The 14,109-nt window shown below is 44.5% G+C and overlaps 1 protein-coding gene across 2 annotated transcripts in view; it reads right to left on the reverse strand.

The window, feature by feature from the left end:
• LTBP4 (latent transforming growth factor beta binding protein 4) overlaps positions 1-14,109 on the reverse strand; it is a 273,052-nt gene that overhangs the window by 74,224 nt on the left and 184,719 nt on the right. For both annotated transcript variants that reach the window (XM_077285558.1, XM_077285559.1), the window contains exons 6-7: positions 1,319-1,525; positions 6-247 (exon numbers count right to left, since the gene is read on the reverse strand). In XM_077285558.1, the coding sequence (XP_077141673.1) occupies positions 6-247; positions 1,319-1,525 (449 nt within the window). The remainder of the gene's footprint in view (positions 1-5; positions 248-1,318; positions 1,526-14,109) is intronic.

Below are 14,109 nucleotides of genomic sequence, written 5' to 3' on the forward strand. Positions count from 1 at the left end.
CATACCTGGCCATTTTCAAGTCTTCTGAAGCAGTACCCATAGCCAGAGTTTTCAGTGTAACCATTGTTTCTGGGGCTGCTTTGAGCCTGGATTCTATAGACAGGGACTCCATTTTCTGGTGTGCGAGAGAAGACCCTACGGTCGGCATTTGCTAGGCCATCACGACTATCCACACGTTCCACCTGATGGATGTTCACTGAGGCTTCCGGAGGGTGTTTAACATGGACATTGACTATGGATGCTCCTCCTGTTTGTGGCGAAAAAAAGTATAGATATAACACAAAAGTCGGGTTAACCTTGTCCAGGTATTTTACATGTGCATAGCGATCTATGTACAAACAGTAGTCAATACACTTTCATTTCTATCAGAAGATCTGTTCTCATCTAGGCTCAAGAGATGTTCTGGCTTAAGGGATTTATGACCTACACCCAGAAGGAAGGAGTTGTGTCACCGCTTCTTCAGGGGTTACAAGACTTTTGACCGGAGTGATAGTGGTGCATGTGCTCTGCCGTTTTATTCAAAGTCTATTGCACTGAAGCACCGTTCTACAAAAATGGCAAGATTTCAAATATATTGTGCAGATTGTAAAATGAAAAAAAAATTGCCAAAAAAATTACAAAAAAATACATTTAACACCAAAACCAAAATTTAGACAATAGATTATTTTTCAATTAAACATTCCCTTGAAGGCGTCTGCTTAAAAAGACAGTCACAACTCAATGTTGCTTTCTTCAGACTCAATGTGCGTTTAGACTAACCGACCTGCAGCGGTAAATTACTGCCGGTCGTTTACGTAGAAATCAATCGACGATCGTTTAATAGCCTGTTTAGACCGGCCTATCTCACTTTCATGTTCACAGTACAATCATTAGTATGACTGTTCTGTTCACATGCAATAAAATTGTTCACAGCAGCACAGAACAATGTGCTGTCAAGAACGATGATTTTTAAGAAAGCTTTAAAAGAATTTTGAGCGATTTGCTGTCTGTTTAGATTAGAGGCTGATTATCAAGGAACACTCATTCTCAATAATTGGCTACACTAAGAATACCAATGGGGCCCAAAAAGTCCATTTTAATAATATTTAACTTTTCCTGTCATCTCCTTATCTTTCATTGTCCGTCATTGCTTATAATTTACGGGAGTATAAATCTGTTCTGGTCATTACTGGACACAGAGGTGCAGGACTCGTCATAAAACACATTATTACAAACCCTGCACCTAAGTGTCCGTCACATGACCAGGACAGATTTCCATTCCCTGGTTCCTATTGATAACATGTATATACATGGCGGTCAATGCCATCGTTCTTCATACCGTCTTTCTCTGGCTGATGGTTGGATAGAGGCAATGTGTACGTCTTCACATTCTGGTCCAGACTACTGTTTCTGATTGTGTACGCAGCAATTCCTGGACTGGCGGATAAAGGAGTCTCACAGAACTTCCCTGTGAAGTTTGGCGGGCAGAGGCACTTGTCCTTTTTAAAGCATACTCCTCCATTCTTACACAGTAGAGGGCAAACAACTGTGAAAAGAGGAAAAATAGGTAAATATTTACCCAGGAGCTTCCGGATCATTATGATCTAGACATATATACTAGGCAATGGGATAAACACTACAATCTAGACCACCCTCAGATTATAATTAAAAATGTGGATCCCTTGAATATATTCCCTTTATTGGGGCAGTTAATGTTAATGTTGCCCACAGCGAAAACAAAGCACCTAATAAAGAACTTTACTTTTTACCCCACAATTCTCTAATAGGTGTATGTAAAGATTTTTTTCTTTGCAACAGACAACCCAACCAGATTTTCTTTTCCATCTGAATTAAAGGGTATATCAGGAATGGTTCACTAATGGCCACATCTCCTTATCTTTCCCTGATTCACCTAATCCTTCCCTTCTCGTCTCCTCTCGCTTTCCCCATGTTCTTAATGTCTATTACATTGTATTCAGATAAAGCACATTCGAAAAAAATGTTAACATTTATCTCTCCACAAGCTAGGAAGTGAATGCATGATCGCTGGAGATCTAACTACTGGGATCCCACCAATAACAAGAGCGGTGATCAAGCATGCATACTTCGACTCCACTCAGAGTCTGCACTCAGGACTGAACTTGCCTATTACCATTATAGACCATCAATAGAGTGCTATTGAGCATGCATGACCCATGCTTTATTCAGCTGGGAAACACAGGACCCCATTCTAATAATTTGCAGAGTCCCCAACTGTCGGGTCACATAAGGACCACATATCCCTGTTCATGGGCCAACCCTTATAAATTGATAAACCATTGTCAATTGGCAGATTGTTCTCTGTCGTTTTCGTTAACATAAATTGGCCATAGAAATAAGATAATTCAGCCAATGGCTATCTCCCTTCTACACAAGAACACTAGGCTTAGTGCTCCTGTTCCCTATGAGACAGCTGCGGCTAGACTTCTTTAGGTTTATCTCCTGTAGAACAAAAGGATCGGCTGTTGAAATTCAACAGGTCAGATCATTCTCTCCCCCAACATCATCATTGGTCGGGGAGAATTGGGAGGCCCCCATACAAATTAGATGGTTGGCCGATTCCACCGTAAATCGACTGGTATGGACAACTTTTATTCAGCCCATCATGTATATGGGCCTTTAAGCTAAAGGAAATGTTTTTGAGGTCTGTCTCGCCACATATATGAGTACACCCCATGGTGCATAGCTGTCATTTGTCACGACTGATTGTTCGAGTATGGAAACGAGGACACAATAGCTGGAAAAATTCAATATGGCAGATGGACCTTTCCACTAATAACAGTGCCTTTGGTCACTCTATTTCGTGCCACAAATAGGATCCAACACTAAGAAGAAAATGGTCTACATCAGTATTTATAGTTGTCTATAGTCTCTAGAGTATGTTCAGTTTAAAATATTAATACAGTATATTACTGTATATCAGATGGTCATCTCTAGCCTGAGGTCAATGAATCACAGCTCTGAAATGGGTGGGGTAGGTTGTTTTACATTTGTCATTTTATTACATGCTCTGGGACAGAAAAGTTGGCAGTCTCTTAGCACGTTGCCTAAGTTGAGAGTCACGGCCACCCACCCACATGTGAAGCAATGACAAATTCACGATAGCTATGACAAAGCAAACTTTGCTGTAGGCCACCTTGCGAGTCGGCCTTGATCCAATGTCCTTTTCCACCCCCATGGTCATCGCAAAGACGCAGGTTTGTGAGCATTTTGTGACAGTGAGCAGAAGCAGACAAGCCTAGGGTAGGTCCAAGACATTCCTGGTCCGCTAGATCTTGGTCCAAACACCCCCCGGATCCTTCACCGGGCAGCAACTTCTGATGTAAAGCAGAGACTCACAGAAACAGCTTTGTGATGTATAATTGAGGCTGGGTGTGTGTCCAGGGAGGAAGGACGCCTGATTAACTCTTATGGTGTACAAAGTACAATATCTGAACAAGAATTACACAAGCACAGGAACATCGGAGTCAATACCATGTCCGTCTATATCTCATACTGTCAGAGAGAAGCGCTTTAACGGTAAACAGATGTACATTTGGATATCTTCCAGCTTAAAGGGAACCTGTCATGTTCAACATGGTGTGTGATCTGCGAGCGGCAAGCTATAGAGCAGGAGGAGCTGAGCAGATATATAGTTTTGTGGAAAAAGATTCAGTATAACTTGTATTTTATTCTAATATATTCCTACTCTTTCTCTGTATAGAAGTAAAGTGGGCGCCGCGTTCCTAACCAGTGATTGACAGCCTTTCCTGTACATACAGATAGAGGTCAATCACCAAGTAGGGCTGCCTACTTCATTAAGATGAGTGTTTTGTACTCAAGTCCTAATGAGGGGTGTACGAGAATAAGATGGACCACTTTCATTAACAGAGGCACACCACTTATTAGTGACGTACGCTTCTGTTCACGTTGTTAGAAATTTTACTCTGGTCAGTGATTGGAGTAATATTTATGGCGCCAAAAAACAACACCACTTTTCCTGAAATTTGACTGGGGGGTATACTAGTCACAACCTGTCCTACCTGCTCCCCAGTTCTGCTCTTTTGGGCAAAGCTTCTTGAAACTGGCATCAAAATACTAAAAGTCGCAAAGTTTTTGCACAAAAATTTTGTAAAATTTTCAAAGTGTTTTACTACAATTTTTTGGCAAATACACTTTGATTAGTCACCCTATGTGTTCATCATGTTATTGTACCACTAACTAACTTTAAAATAGATGCATAATAAGGAGAAAATAGAGTCAAAAATACCAAAGAATGTAGTTTTATTGGAAATCAATAACATATATAATAAATATCAAACAAAAATGACATGGGTTTCATATATATAAATCAGTGAAAAAATTTGTAGGTGTGATGGATGGCTAAAGAAAAGACTAGGGAAAAGGGAATGGCAAGCACAGATGGTAATATTAGTTAATATTAGTTAATATTAGTCTTGTGACAGATCACAGCACCGTCACCACCGCCTGTCATTCCTACATTAGTATAACCTACATAAACAAAGGGAATAATTACCCATTAGTGTTGCTGGATCCCGTCTAGACCTGGGCCATATACCCCGACGCTCGTTTCGCTTACAAATGGACTCGCTTCCTCAGGGGGCGCCTAATGTAGGAATGACAGGCACGCATAGCAACTTAGCAATTGATGTGGTTACAGTGCTGTGACCTGAATAGAACATTTGCACTTTATGCCAGCTACATATATTCAGGCAAATAAAAAATAAAAGCTACATATATTCAGGCACATATATCTGTCACAAGGCTAATATTAGCAGTCTTACCATCTGTGCTTGCCATTCCCTTTTCCCTGGTCTTTACTTTAGCCATCCATCACACCTACAGATTTTTTTCACTGATTTATATATATAAAACCCATGTCATTTTTGTTTGATAGTAATTATATATGCTATTGATTTCCAATAAAACTACATTCTTTGGTATTTTTGACTCTATTTTCTCCTTATTATGCATTGATTCATGAGTCACCATTCACATGGGTATATGTTATTATCTGTTACTGGTACCCTTTTAGATCTAACTTTAAAATAGATCGCTGCAAATAGCCACAAAGCAGTTTATATATGGTAATATTAAATTAGAGGATGATGAAGAGACAGTAAAACGTATAAGGCCGGTTCTAAACATCCAAATTTCAATTCCATGTATGAACTGCTATATGCAATCTGGCCGAGGGTCTCTTGGCCCAAAGTCAGCAGCTTATATATATATATATATATATATATATATATATATATATATATATATATATATATATATATATATATGTCTAGGAGGGTGTTGTGTTTGGGTCAGGAGACCCAAGGCCTGCAAGTAATGGTGGGGTCTGGGCCGTAAGTCGACGAGGCATAAGGAAGAGTGGATGGATATTCAGAATGGAAGGGCAGAGCTCAGGGGAACAAGTCTTCCATCCTAATATTGGCCCGTTCATATCCGTAATCGTATTCCTTTTGTCTTGTCTACTTGATGGACATAATGCAGAATTCTCAGTATAGACCCAGTTCCTAGAGATACCAGTATTGACCCAATGTGATGATATTATTTGGTGGACGGCGTAGGTAAAGATGTCAAAGGAGAAGTTAGGTCTCATCATTTGGGGTTTGTTGTCTATGAACTTGGGCTGAGCTGTGATCTTACATTGTTTCTGCAGTTGTTTAGGGTTACTGTATGTCTCCGGCCGTACAGTATTATTGGATGCGTGCCTGACACTTAGAGCAGGCGGAAAAGATACAGATCGTAATGAACATGGAGAGCCATGTGCCAAGAACAGTCAGACAGAGAAGGTGGGTGCATACAGTATCTTATTATATCACCCCAGTGCCATTGTCTTAAAGGGAATCTGCAAGCATGTTTTTGCTATGTGATCTAAGAGCAGCATGATGTAGGGGCTGAGATCCTGATTCCAGCAAAGTGTCACTTACTGGACTGCTTGGTGCAGTTTTGATAAAATCCCTGTTTTCTCTGCAGCAGATCTACAGGTGCTAAGAATGCTGAACTTTGTATAACCCCGCCCACACCCCTGATTGGCAGCTTTCGGAGTGCACTGTACATTGTCACCAATCAGTGATGGGGGTGTGGTTACACACAGCAGTTAATTAGGCATCATGAGACACCTTGTCTGGCAGTGATAATCTCCTGATGATAAAACATTGCTTATATTGAAACTACAGCACACAGCTTAATAAGTGATACATCCTTGGAATCAGGCTCTTAATCCCTACATCATGCTGCTTTCAGATTAAAGAGAAAAAAACCTGGTGACAGATTCTCTTTGAGTGTGAGCTGTCAAGTTAGTTGGCACTCTCCATTTATGTAGCAATGTAGCATTAAAATAAAAGCTAATTTTCTTCTAAAGCTTAAAAAAGTTCATAGTAGTTTTCACTGTCACCTAGTTTTACACAAACCCTGCATGACATACCATAATCAGCATCTTCATATCTGAGCCTAATGCAGACTATGCAATGAAAACAGGACTGATGGACAATCCCTAATGCTGGCTTACATTTCAGGACGGGGAATTTGAGGACAAAAGGAAGGGGAGAATCAAACATATATAACACGTGAAGCCATCTGTGATCGCAGACTGAGCGGCATGTATGTTATATACAAAAGATGGGGCAGTGTCTTGTTCGAAGACATGAGGTTCTGATTTATGAGAGGTGCAGATAAGGCTATGTGCACACGGAGTATTTTTTCGAGGAGGTCAAAAACGACGAGTTGTCAGGAAGCACTCCTTCTTTGAAGAGCTTTTTTTAGGAGTTTTTAATTACCCGATGTGGTTTTGATGATTTTTTAAAGCATTATTGCAGAGTTTTTTCCTACAGAATATTCTGTACTCTTTCAAGTGGACAGTGTGTAGCGCCCCCACTGCCGCAGGGCCGAGGGGTACCCGGTACCGGGCCTCTGAGTCTCTGCTCTGGGGTTGTCACGGTGGCTAGGCCCGGTCCGTGACCCTGCTGAGGGGCGTACAGTAAATGATATGATGGATGTGGATGGTGGTGGTGGTGCGGTGCAGTAAATAACGAGGACACCAGGTTGCAGTCTCTTTACCTCTTTACTGAAGGTCTCTGGGTCCTCAGTCCGGAATACGGTTCACCAGGCTGCGCAAGTCCGGCCGGTCCGATGGCACCTCCAGAGTTCTCCTTGCAGGTGGAAATCTGTGCCTTCCTGCTAGCGCTATGTGTTGTGGTCCTCCCCTGCTGTGCTTACGGGATAGTCCCCACAACTGTTGTGTCTCTTTCTCGTGTTCCCTCACAACAACTCGATTAGATGATGTCCTGCTAATCCTCCGTCCCTCCCGGTGTTATGGTTTGGACGCACCCGTATGACGGGTAGGCTCGGAGCTCTTCCGGGACCCTAGAGTCGCCCCTCTCCACAGGTTGCCCCCCAAGTCTGCATAGGTGATTTAGGTGAGACAGCCCGCCTGTGACTGACTGTCCTGCCGTTGGTTTGAAGTATTGCTTGGAGCTAGATATATGAATACTTCCTCGGCGTTCCGGCCGCCGGTAGTGCGCCTCAGTAGGATGTTGCCTCGGTCTTACAGCACGACTCCTACTGGTATTCTCCTTCTTGCTTTGATCTCGTTTCTCACTCAGCACAATATATCTCGCTTCTGATCCTTCCTTGGGCACCGCCGCTATGCTGAGCAGGCACGGTCCCGTGACGTTCTTTCTTGTTGCTAGGCCTCTGTCAGGGTCCCAAACCTGACAGGGACCCTACCGAATCTTCCCCACAACACCCCCTGCCACAAGGTGTTGCCTGGTTCCAACCCAGTCAGCTTTCTGAACTCACTTCCTGCCTGACCCCCAGTTTACCCACACGGTGAGGAGTGGCCTAATAAATAGCACCCTTAGCTCCCCCTGGAGGCCAGACTGTGAAATGTATTGGTGTATGTGATACCTAGTCAGATGAACTCCTTCAGTGCCATCAGACGTACCATAGCCCCCCTTAGCGGCGGAGCCACAGTACTGCAACGACCAGGACTCTGGGGCGCTGCAAGTGCGTAGCTTGAAGCATTTTACAGTAGGAGATGCTTCAAAGAAGTGACATGCTCTTTGTTTTGAGATCTTCATCAGGCAAATCAGTTTTGCAGGACCCAGTCCATTGACCAGATTGGTAATCTGTGGCCGCTGGACAGGAGTCCTGAGAACTGTCTCCTACCTACCGACATCTCAGGCTCCTCTTTTGATTAGCTAGCCTGACATGATGTATTTTTGCGGTGTGAGGTCGCTCAAGGCCGGCGAATTAAAAAAAGAGCCGCGGATGCTGGGAGGTAGATGGCGGCTCTCATGACTCCTTCCCAGTGGCCACAGATTGCCGGTGGGCAGGAAATGATTTTCACCAACTCTGGTCATGACCTGTTAGATGCATATAGTGGATGGATGGTATGTGTCAGCCTCTCCACGTAGCGTCCACTACAATGCTCCTAACACACCGTGACCAAGGTCCAATAAGTTGTCCTTCTTGTAACAGGTGGTACCCCTGAATGTGACATCGATAAATGTCATTTTTTTTCACTATAACTAAACAGCATCATGGTCTTTTCTACATTATTGTTGGGATATCAATCCTACCACCATCGACCCAGAGTGCCGACCATAACCTAAAGTACGGACTCGATTGACGTTGCAGTGTACACAAGAAGTGGCGATAAAAAATTCTGAATAACTTTACTTTTTTAAGAATAACTCCCTTTAAGAATCACATGATGTGTAACAGGGGCGTACCCGTCACTGTGCGGCCACACAGGGGCCCAAGAGGTAAAGGGGCCATTTCTACATCCAAAGCAGGTGGAATTGTGCATTATGATGAACTCTTTGGCTGCAAAGGGCCCATATATTGTTCTTGCACAGGAGCCCTCTTCTATCTGCGTCGGCCAGTGATCTGCAGGGTATGTTGATTATTTCCCATGTGTGCCCTGTCTGTCTTGTTCTTGTGCCATAGTTGTGGGCTATTATACTCCCATGGATCAGAGGCGCAATAACATTATGTAATCATGGAGCGCCCCCAGACGCAGGGCCGCGGGGTACTCGGTACCGGACCTCTCTATCTTGGGATCGTCACGGTGGCTAGACCCGGTCCGTGACCCTGCTAAGGGGCGTCCAATGAAAGGTGATGGTGCGTAGTGCAAGACGCGATGAATAATGAGGACACAGTGTTGCAGTCTCTTTACCTCTTTACTGAAGGCTTCGGGATCCACAATCCAGAGCACTGCTAACAGGGCTGGCTGAGACCGGCCGGTCCGAAGGCACATACAGAGTTCCCTTTGCAGGTGGAAATCAGTGCCTACCTCCTAGCGCCGGTGTGTTGTAGTTCTTCCCTGCTGAGCACCACGGGATAGTCCTCACAACTGTCGTTTCTATTCTGATGTTCTCTCTCTTTCCGTCCCCCAGATGATATGGCTAGGACGCACCCATATGACGGGGTAGGCCTGGAGTTATTCTGGGACCCTAGAGACGCCCCTCTCCCACAATTGCCTCCTTTGTCTTCGTTAGGTGATTTAGGTGAGACAGCCAACCTATAGTTAACTGTCCTGCCGCTGTTTGAAGTAGTACGTAGAGTCTCTTACTTCCTCGGTGTTCCGGCCACCGGCTACGCGCCTCAGAAGGATGTTGCCACGGTCTTAAGTGCACGACTCCTTCTGGTTCTATCTCCTCTGCGCTGTGATCTCGCTTCTCACTTCTCCGCAATATACTCCACTTTCGTGTCCTTTCTAATGAGCCTGCCGCTATACCTCACAGGCACAGCTCCGTAACAATCTGTCCTTTTCGCTAGGCCGCTGTCAGGATCCCACCCCTGACAGATCCTCTCCCGAACTCTCCCGGGCTGCTTTCTTCCTAACTTCCTGTCCAACCCCCAGTTTTACCAGAGTGTGAGGAGTGGCCTAATAGATAGAACCACCCCCCCCTGGTGGCCAGAGTGTGGAGTGGAGTGTGTGTCCATGATACCTGGTCAGGTGAACTCCTTTAGTGCAATCAGACGTAACATCACTCCCCTTAGTTGAAATTTTGAAACACTATAAACAAGTAAATACTATGAACAAGTAAATATATAACAGCTTCCCTTTATGGGAGGTGAGGACGCTTGAATGTTGCAAAAGTTTGGTCATGCACAGTTCATGACTCCCAGTTCAGTAGGTGCAACCTTGAACAGCAGGGACCCCGGGTAAACAAAGGGGTCCCCGTGAAAGTTTTGGAGCAATTCACTGTCCATCACTCCATTGTCCATTTTTAAACCTGTAACAAAGAGATTTACACAAACATTTTCAACCAAATAACAGCTTAGTATCTCCAAGTTTTATAGCGAAGTGGAGTTTGATTCCTGGTGCTGCGTGTAGACGTCCGCAGTGCAGGGTGTTGTGAATTCTGCTTTTGGGCTCCCTCCGGTGGTTGTAGGTGGTAATGCAGTTGCCCCTGAGTTGCAGCCCTGGTCAGGTGTATCTGCTGATTGCAGATCTGACTGGGGTATTTAGGCGTGCAGGATTCATTAGTCCTTGCCAGTTGTCAATTGTTGTTGGGAGGTGTAGGACCTCTGCCTGGTTCCTCCTGCCTTTCTGCCAAATCAGCAAAGATAAGTGTCTGGTTCTTTTTCCCTGTGGCACACATGTTGTGTGCTTCACAATTCAGTGCTATTCTTTGTGTTTTCTTGTCCAGCTTAGATTGTGTCAGTATTTTCTCAGTCTTGCTGGATTCTCTGGAGTGGCAGATATACATTCCATGTCTTTAGTTAGATTGTGGAACTTTTGTATTATCTGCTGTGGATATTTTTGGAAGGGTTTTAATACTGACCGCCTAGTTATCTGTCCTATCCTTTCCTATTTAGCTAGAGTGGCCGCTTTTGCTAAATCCTATTTTCTACCTGCGTGTGTCTATTCCTCTCCTACTCACAGTCATTATTTGTGGGGGCTGCCTATCCTTTGGGGGTCTGCTCTGAGGCAAGATAGCATTCCCATTTCCATCTATAGGGGTATTTAGTCCTCCGGCTGTGTCGAGGTGTCTAGGGAGTGTTAGTCACACCCCACGGCTACTTCTAGTTGCGGTGTTAGGCTACGTTCACATTTGCGGTCAGCGCCGCAGCGTCGGGCGCCGCAGCGGCGCCGCATGCGTCATGCGCCCCTATACTTAACATGGGGGCGCATGGACATGCGTTGTGCTGCGTTTTGCGCCGCATGGCCACAAGCGTTGGACGCAAGAAACGCTTCAAGTTGCATTTTTTTTGCGTCCAACTTGCGGGCAAAAACGACGCATGCGGCGCAAAACGCAGCGTTTTAGCGTGCGTTTTGCCGCGTTTTTGTTTGCGTTGTGCGCTGCGGCGCCGACGCTGCGGCGCACAACGCAAATGTGAACGTAGCCTTAGTTCAGGATTGCGGTCAGTACAGGTTCCACCGTCTCCAGAGAAAGTTTCATGCGGCTCCAAGGTCACCAGATCATAACAGTACAACTGGCCCATAATGAGTTAAATGCATCTCAGAAGAAGGGAAGAAAAGTGTTGAGCCATTTTGTTTCTGCAGTCTGTTTTGTCTTTTTTTCCCCTCTTTATTTATGGGTGGCTGAGGAGTCTTGTGCCAGCATGGATGTTCAGGAATTAGCTTCTCGTGTAGACCAGCTTGCTGCTAGGGTACAGGGTATTTCTGATTATATTGTTCAGACTCCAGCTTTAGAACCGAAGATTCCTACTTCTGATTTGTTTTTTGGTGATAGGTCCAAATTTTTGGGGTTTAAAAATAATTGTAAATTGTTTTTTGCTCTGAGACCGCGATCCTCCGGTGATTCCATTCAGCAGGTTAAAATTGTCATCTCCCTGCTGCATGGTGATCCACAGGATTGGGCATTTTCCCTGGAATCTGGGAATCCGGCCTTGCTTAATGTAGATTCCTTTTTTCAGGCTTTAGGTTTATTATATGATGAACCTAATTCTGTGGATCAAGCAGAGAAAACCTTGTTGGTCCTGTCTCAGGGTCAAGAGGCGGCAGAATTGTTTTGTCAGAAATTTAGAAAATGGTCTGTGTTGACTAAATGGAATGATGATGCTTTGGCGGCAATTTTCAGAAAGGGTCTTTCTGAATCCGTTAAAGATGTTATGGTGGGGTTTCCCACGCCTTCCGGTCTGAGTGATTCTATGTCTCTGGCCATTCAGATTGATCAGCGCTTGCGGGAGCATAGAACTGTGCGCGCTGTGGCGTCGTCCTCAGAGCCAATTCCTGAGCCAATGCAGTGTGATAGGATTTTGTCGAGAATGGAACGACAAGGATTCAGACGTCAGAATGGGTTGTGTTATTATTGTGGCGACGCTTCTCATGTCATTTCAGTCTGCCCTAAGCGGACAAAGAGGATCGCTACCATCAGTACTGTACAACCTAAATTTCTGTTATCGGTGTCCTTGATTTGTTCATTGTCATCATTCTCTGTCATGGCGTTTGTGGATTCAGGCGCCACCTTGAACTTAATGGATTTTGAGTTTGCCAGGCGTTGTGGTTCTCCCTTGCAGCCTTTGCAGAACCCTATTCATTTAAGGGGGATTGATGCTACACCTTTGGCTAAAAATAAGCCTCAGTTTTGGACACAGATGACCATGCACATGGCGCCAGCCTATCAGGAAGATTGTCGATTTCTGGTGTTGCATAATTTGCATGATGTTATCGTGCTGGGTTTCCCGTGGTTGCAGGTACATAATCCTGTATTGGATTGGAAATCTATGTCTGTGACTAGTTGGGATTGTCAGGGGGTTCATAATGATGTTCCTTTGATGTCAATCTCCTCTCCTTCCTCTTCTGAAATTCCAGAGTTTTTGTCTGATTTTCAGGATGTATTCGATGAGCCCAAGTCCAGTTCCCTTCCACCGCTCAGGGACTGTGATTGTGCTATTGACTTGATTCCAGGCAGTAAGTTTCCTAAGGGTCGACTTTTCAACCTGTCTGTGCCTGAACATACCGCCATGCGGAGTTATGTTAAGGAGTCTTTGGAGAAAGGGCATATTCGGCCATCTTCTTCACCGTTAGGAGCAGGTTTTTTTTTTGTTGCTAAGAAGGATGGCTCCTTGAGACCTTGTATTGATTATCGCCTCTTGAATAAGATCACGGTCAAGTTTCAATACCCTTTACCTTTGCTTTCCGATTTGTTTGCTAGGATTAAGGGGGCTAGTTGGTTTACTAAGATTGACCTTCGGGGGGCATATAATCTTGTTCGTATTAAACAGGGTGATGAATGGAAAACTGCGTTTAATACACCCGAAGGCCATTTTGAATACCTTGTGATGCCATTCGGGCTCACTAACGCTCCATCTGTTTTTCAATCCTTCATGCATGATATCTTCCGGACTTATATTGATAAATTCTTGATTGTATATTTGGACGATATTTTGATTTTTTCCGATGATTGGAAGTCTCATGTGGAACAGGTCAGGATGGTATTTCAGATCCTTCGTGACAATGCTTTGTTTGTGAAGGGGTCTAAGTGTCTCTTTGGGGTGCAGAAGGTTTCTTTTTTGGGCTTTATTTTTTTCTCCCTCATCTATGGAGATGGATCCGGTTAAGGTTCAGGCCATTCATGATTGGATTCAACCCACATCCGTGAAGAGCCTTCAGAAATTTTTGGGTTTTGCAAATTTTTATCACCGTTTCATTGCTAACTTCTCCAGCGTGGTTAAACCCTTGACTGATTTGACGAAAAAAGGCGCTGATGTGGCGAATTGGTCCTCTGCGGCTGTCTCTGCCTTTCAGGAGCTTAAACGCCGATTTACTTCTGCTCCGGTGTTGCGCCAACCAGATGTTTCTCTTCCGTTTCAGGTTGAGATTGATGCTTCTGAGATTGGGGCAGGGGCCGTTTTGTCTCAGAAGGATTCTGTTGGTTCTTTGATGAAACCGTGTGCCTTCTTCTCCCGCAAGTTTTCGCCTGCTGAACGCAATTATGATGTCGGCAATCGGGAGTTGTTGGCTATGAAGTGGGCGTTTGAGGAGTGGCGACATTGGCTTGAGGGAGCTAAGCACCGTATTGTGGTCCTGACCGATCATAAGAATTTGATTTACCTCGAGTCTGCCAAACGGCTGAGTCCTAGACAGGCTTGATGGTCCTT

The sequence above is a fragment of the Ranitomeya variabilis genome, chromosome 2, assembly GCF_051348905.1.
Source record: "Ranitomeya variabilis isolate aRanVar5 chromosome 2, aRanVar5.hap1, whole genome shotgun sequence".
Taxonomy (NCBI): domain Eukaryota; kingdom Metazoa; phylum Chordata; class Amphibia; order Anura; family Dendrobatidae; genus Ranitomeya; species Ranitomeya variabilis.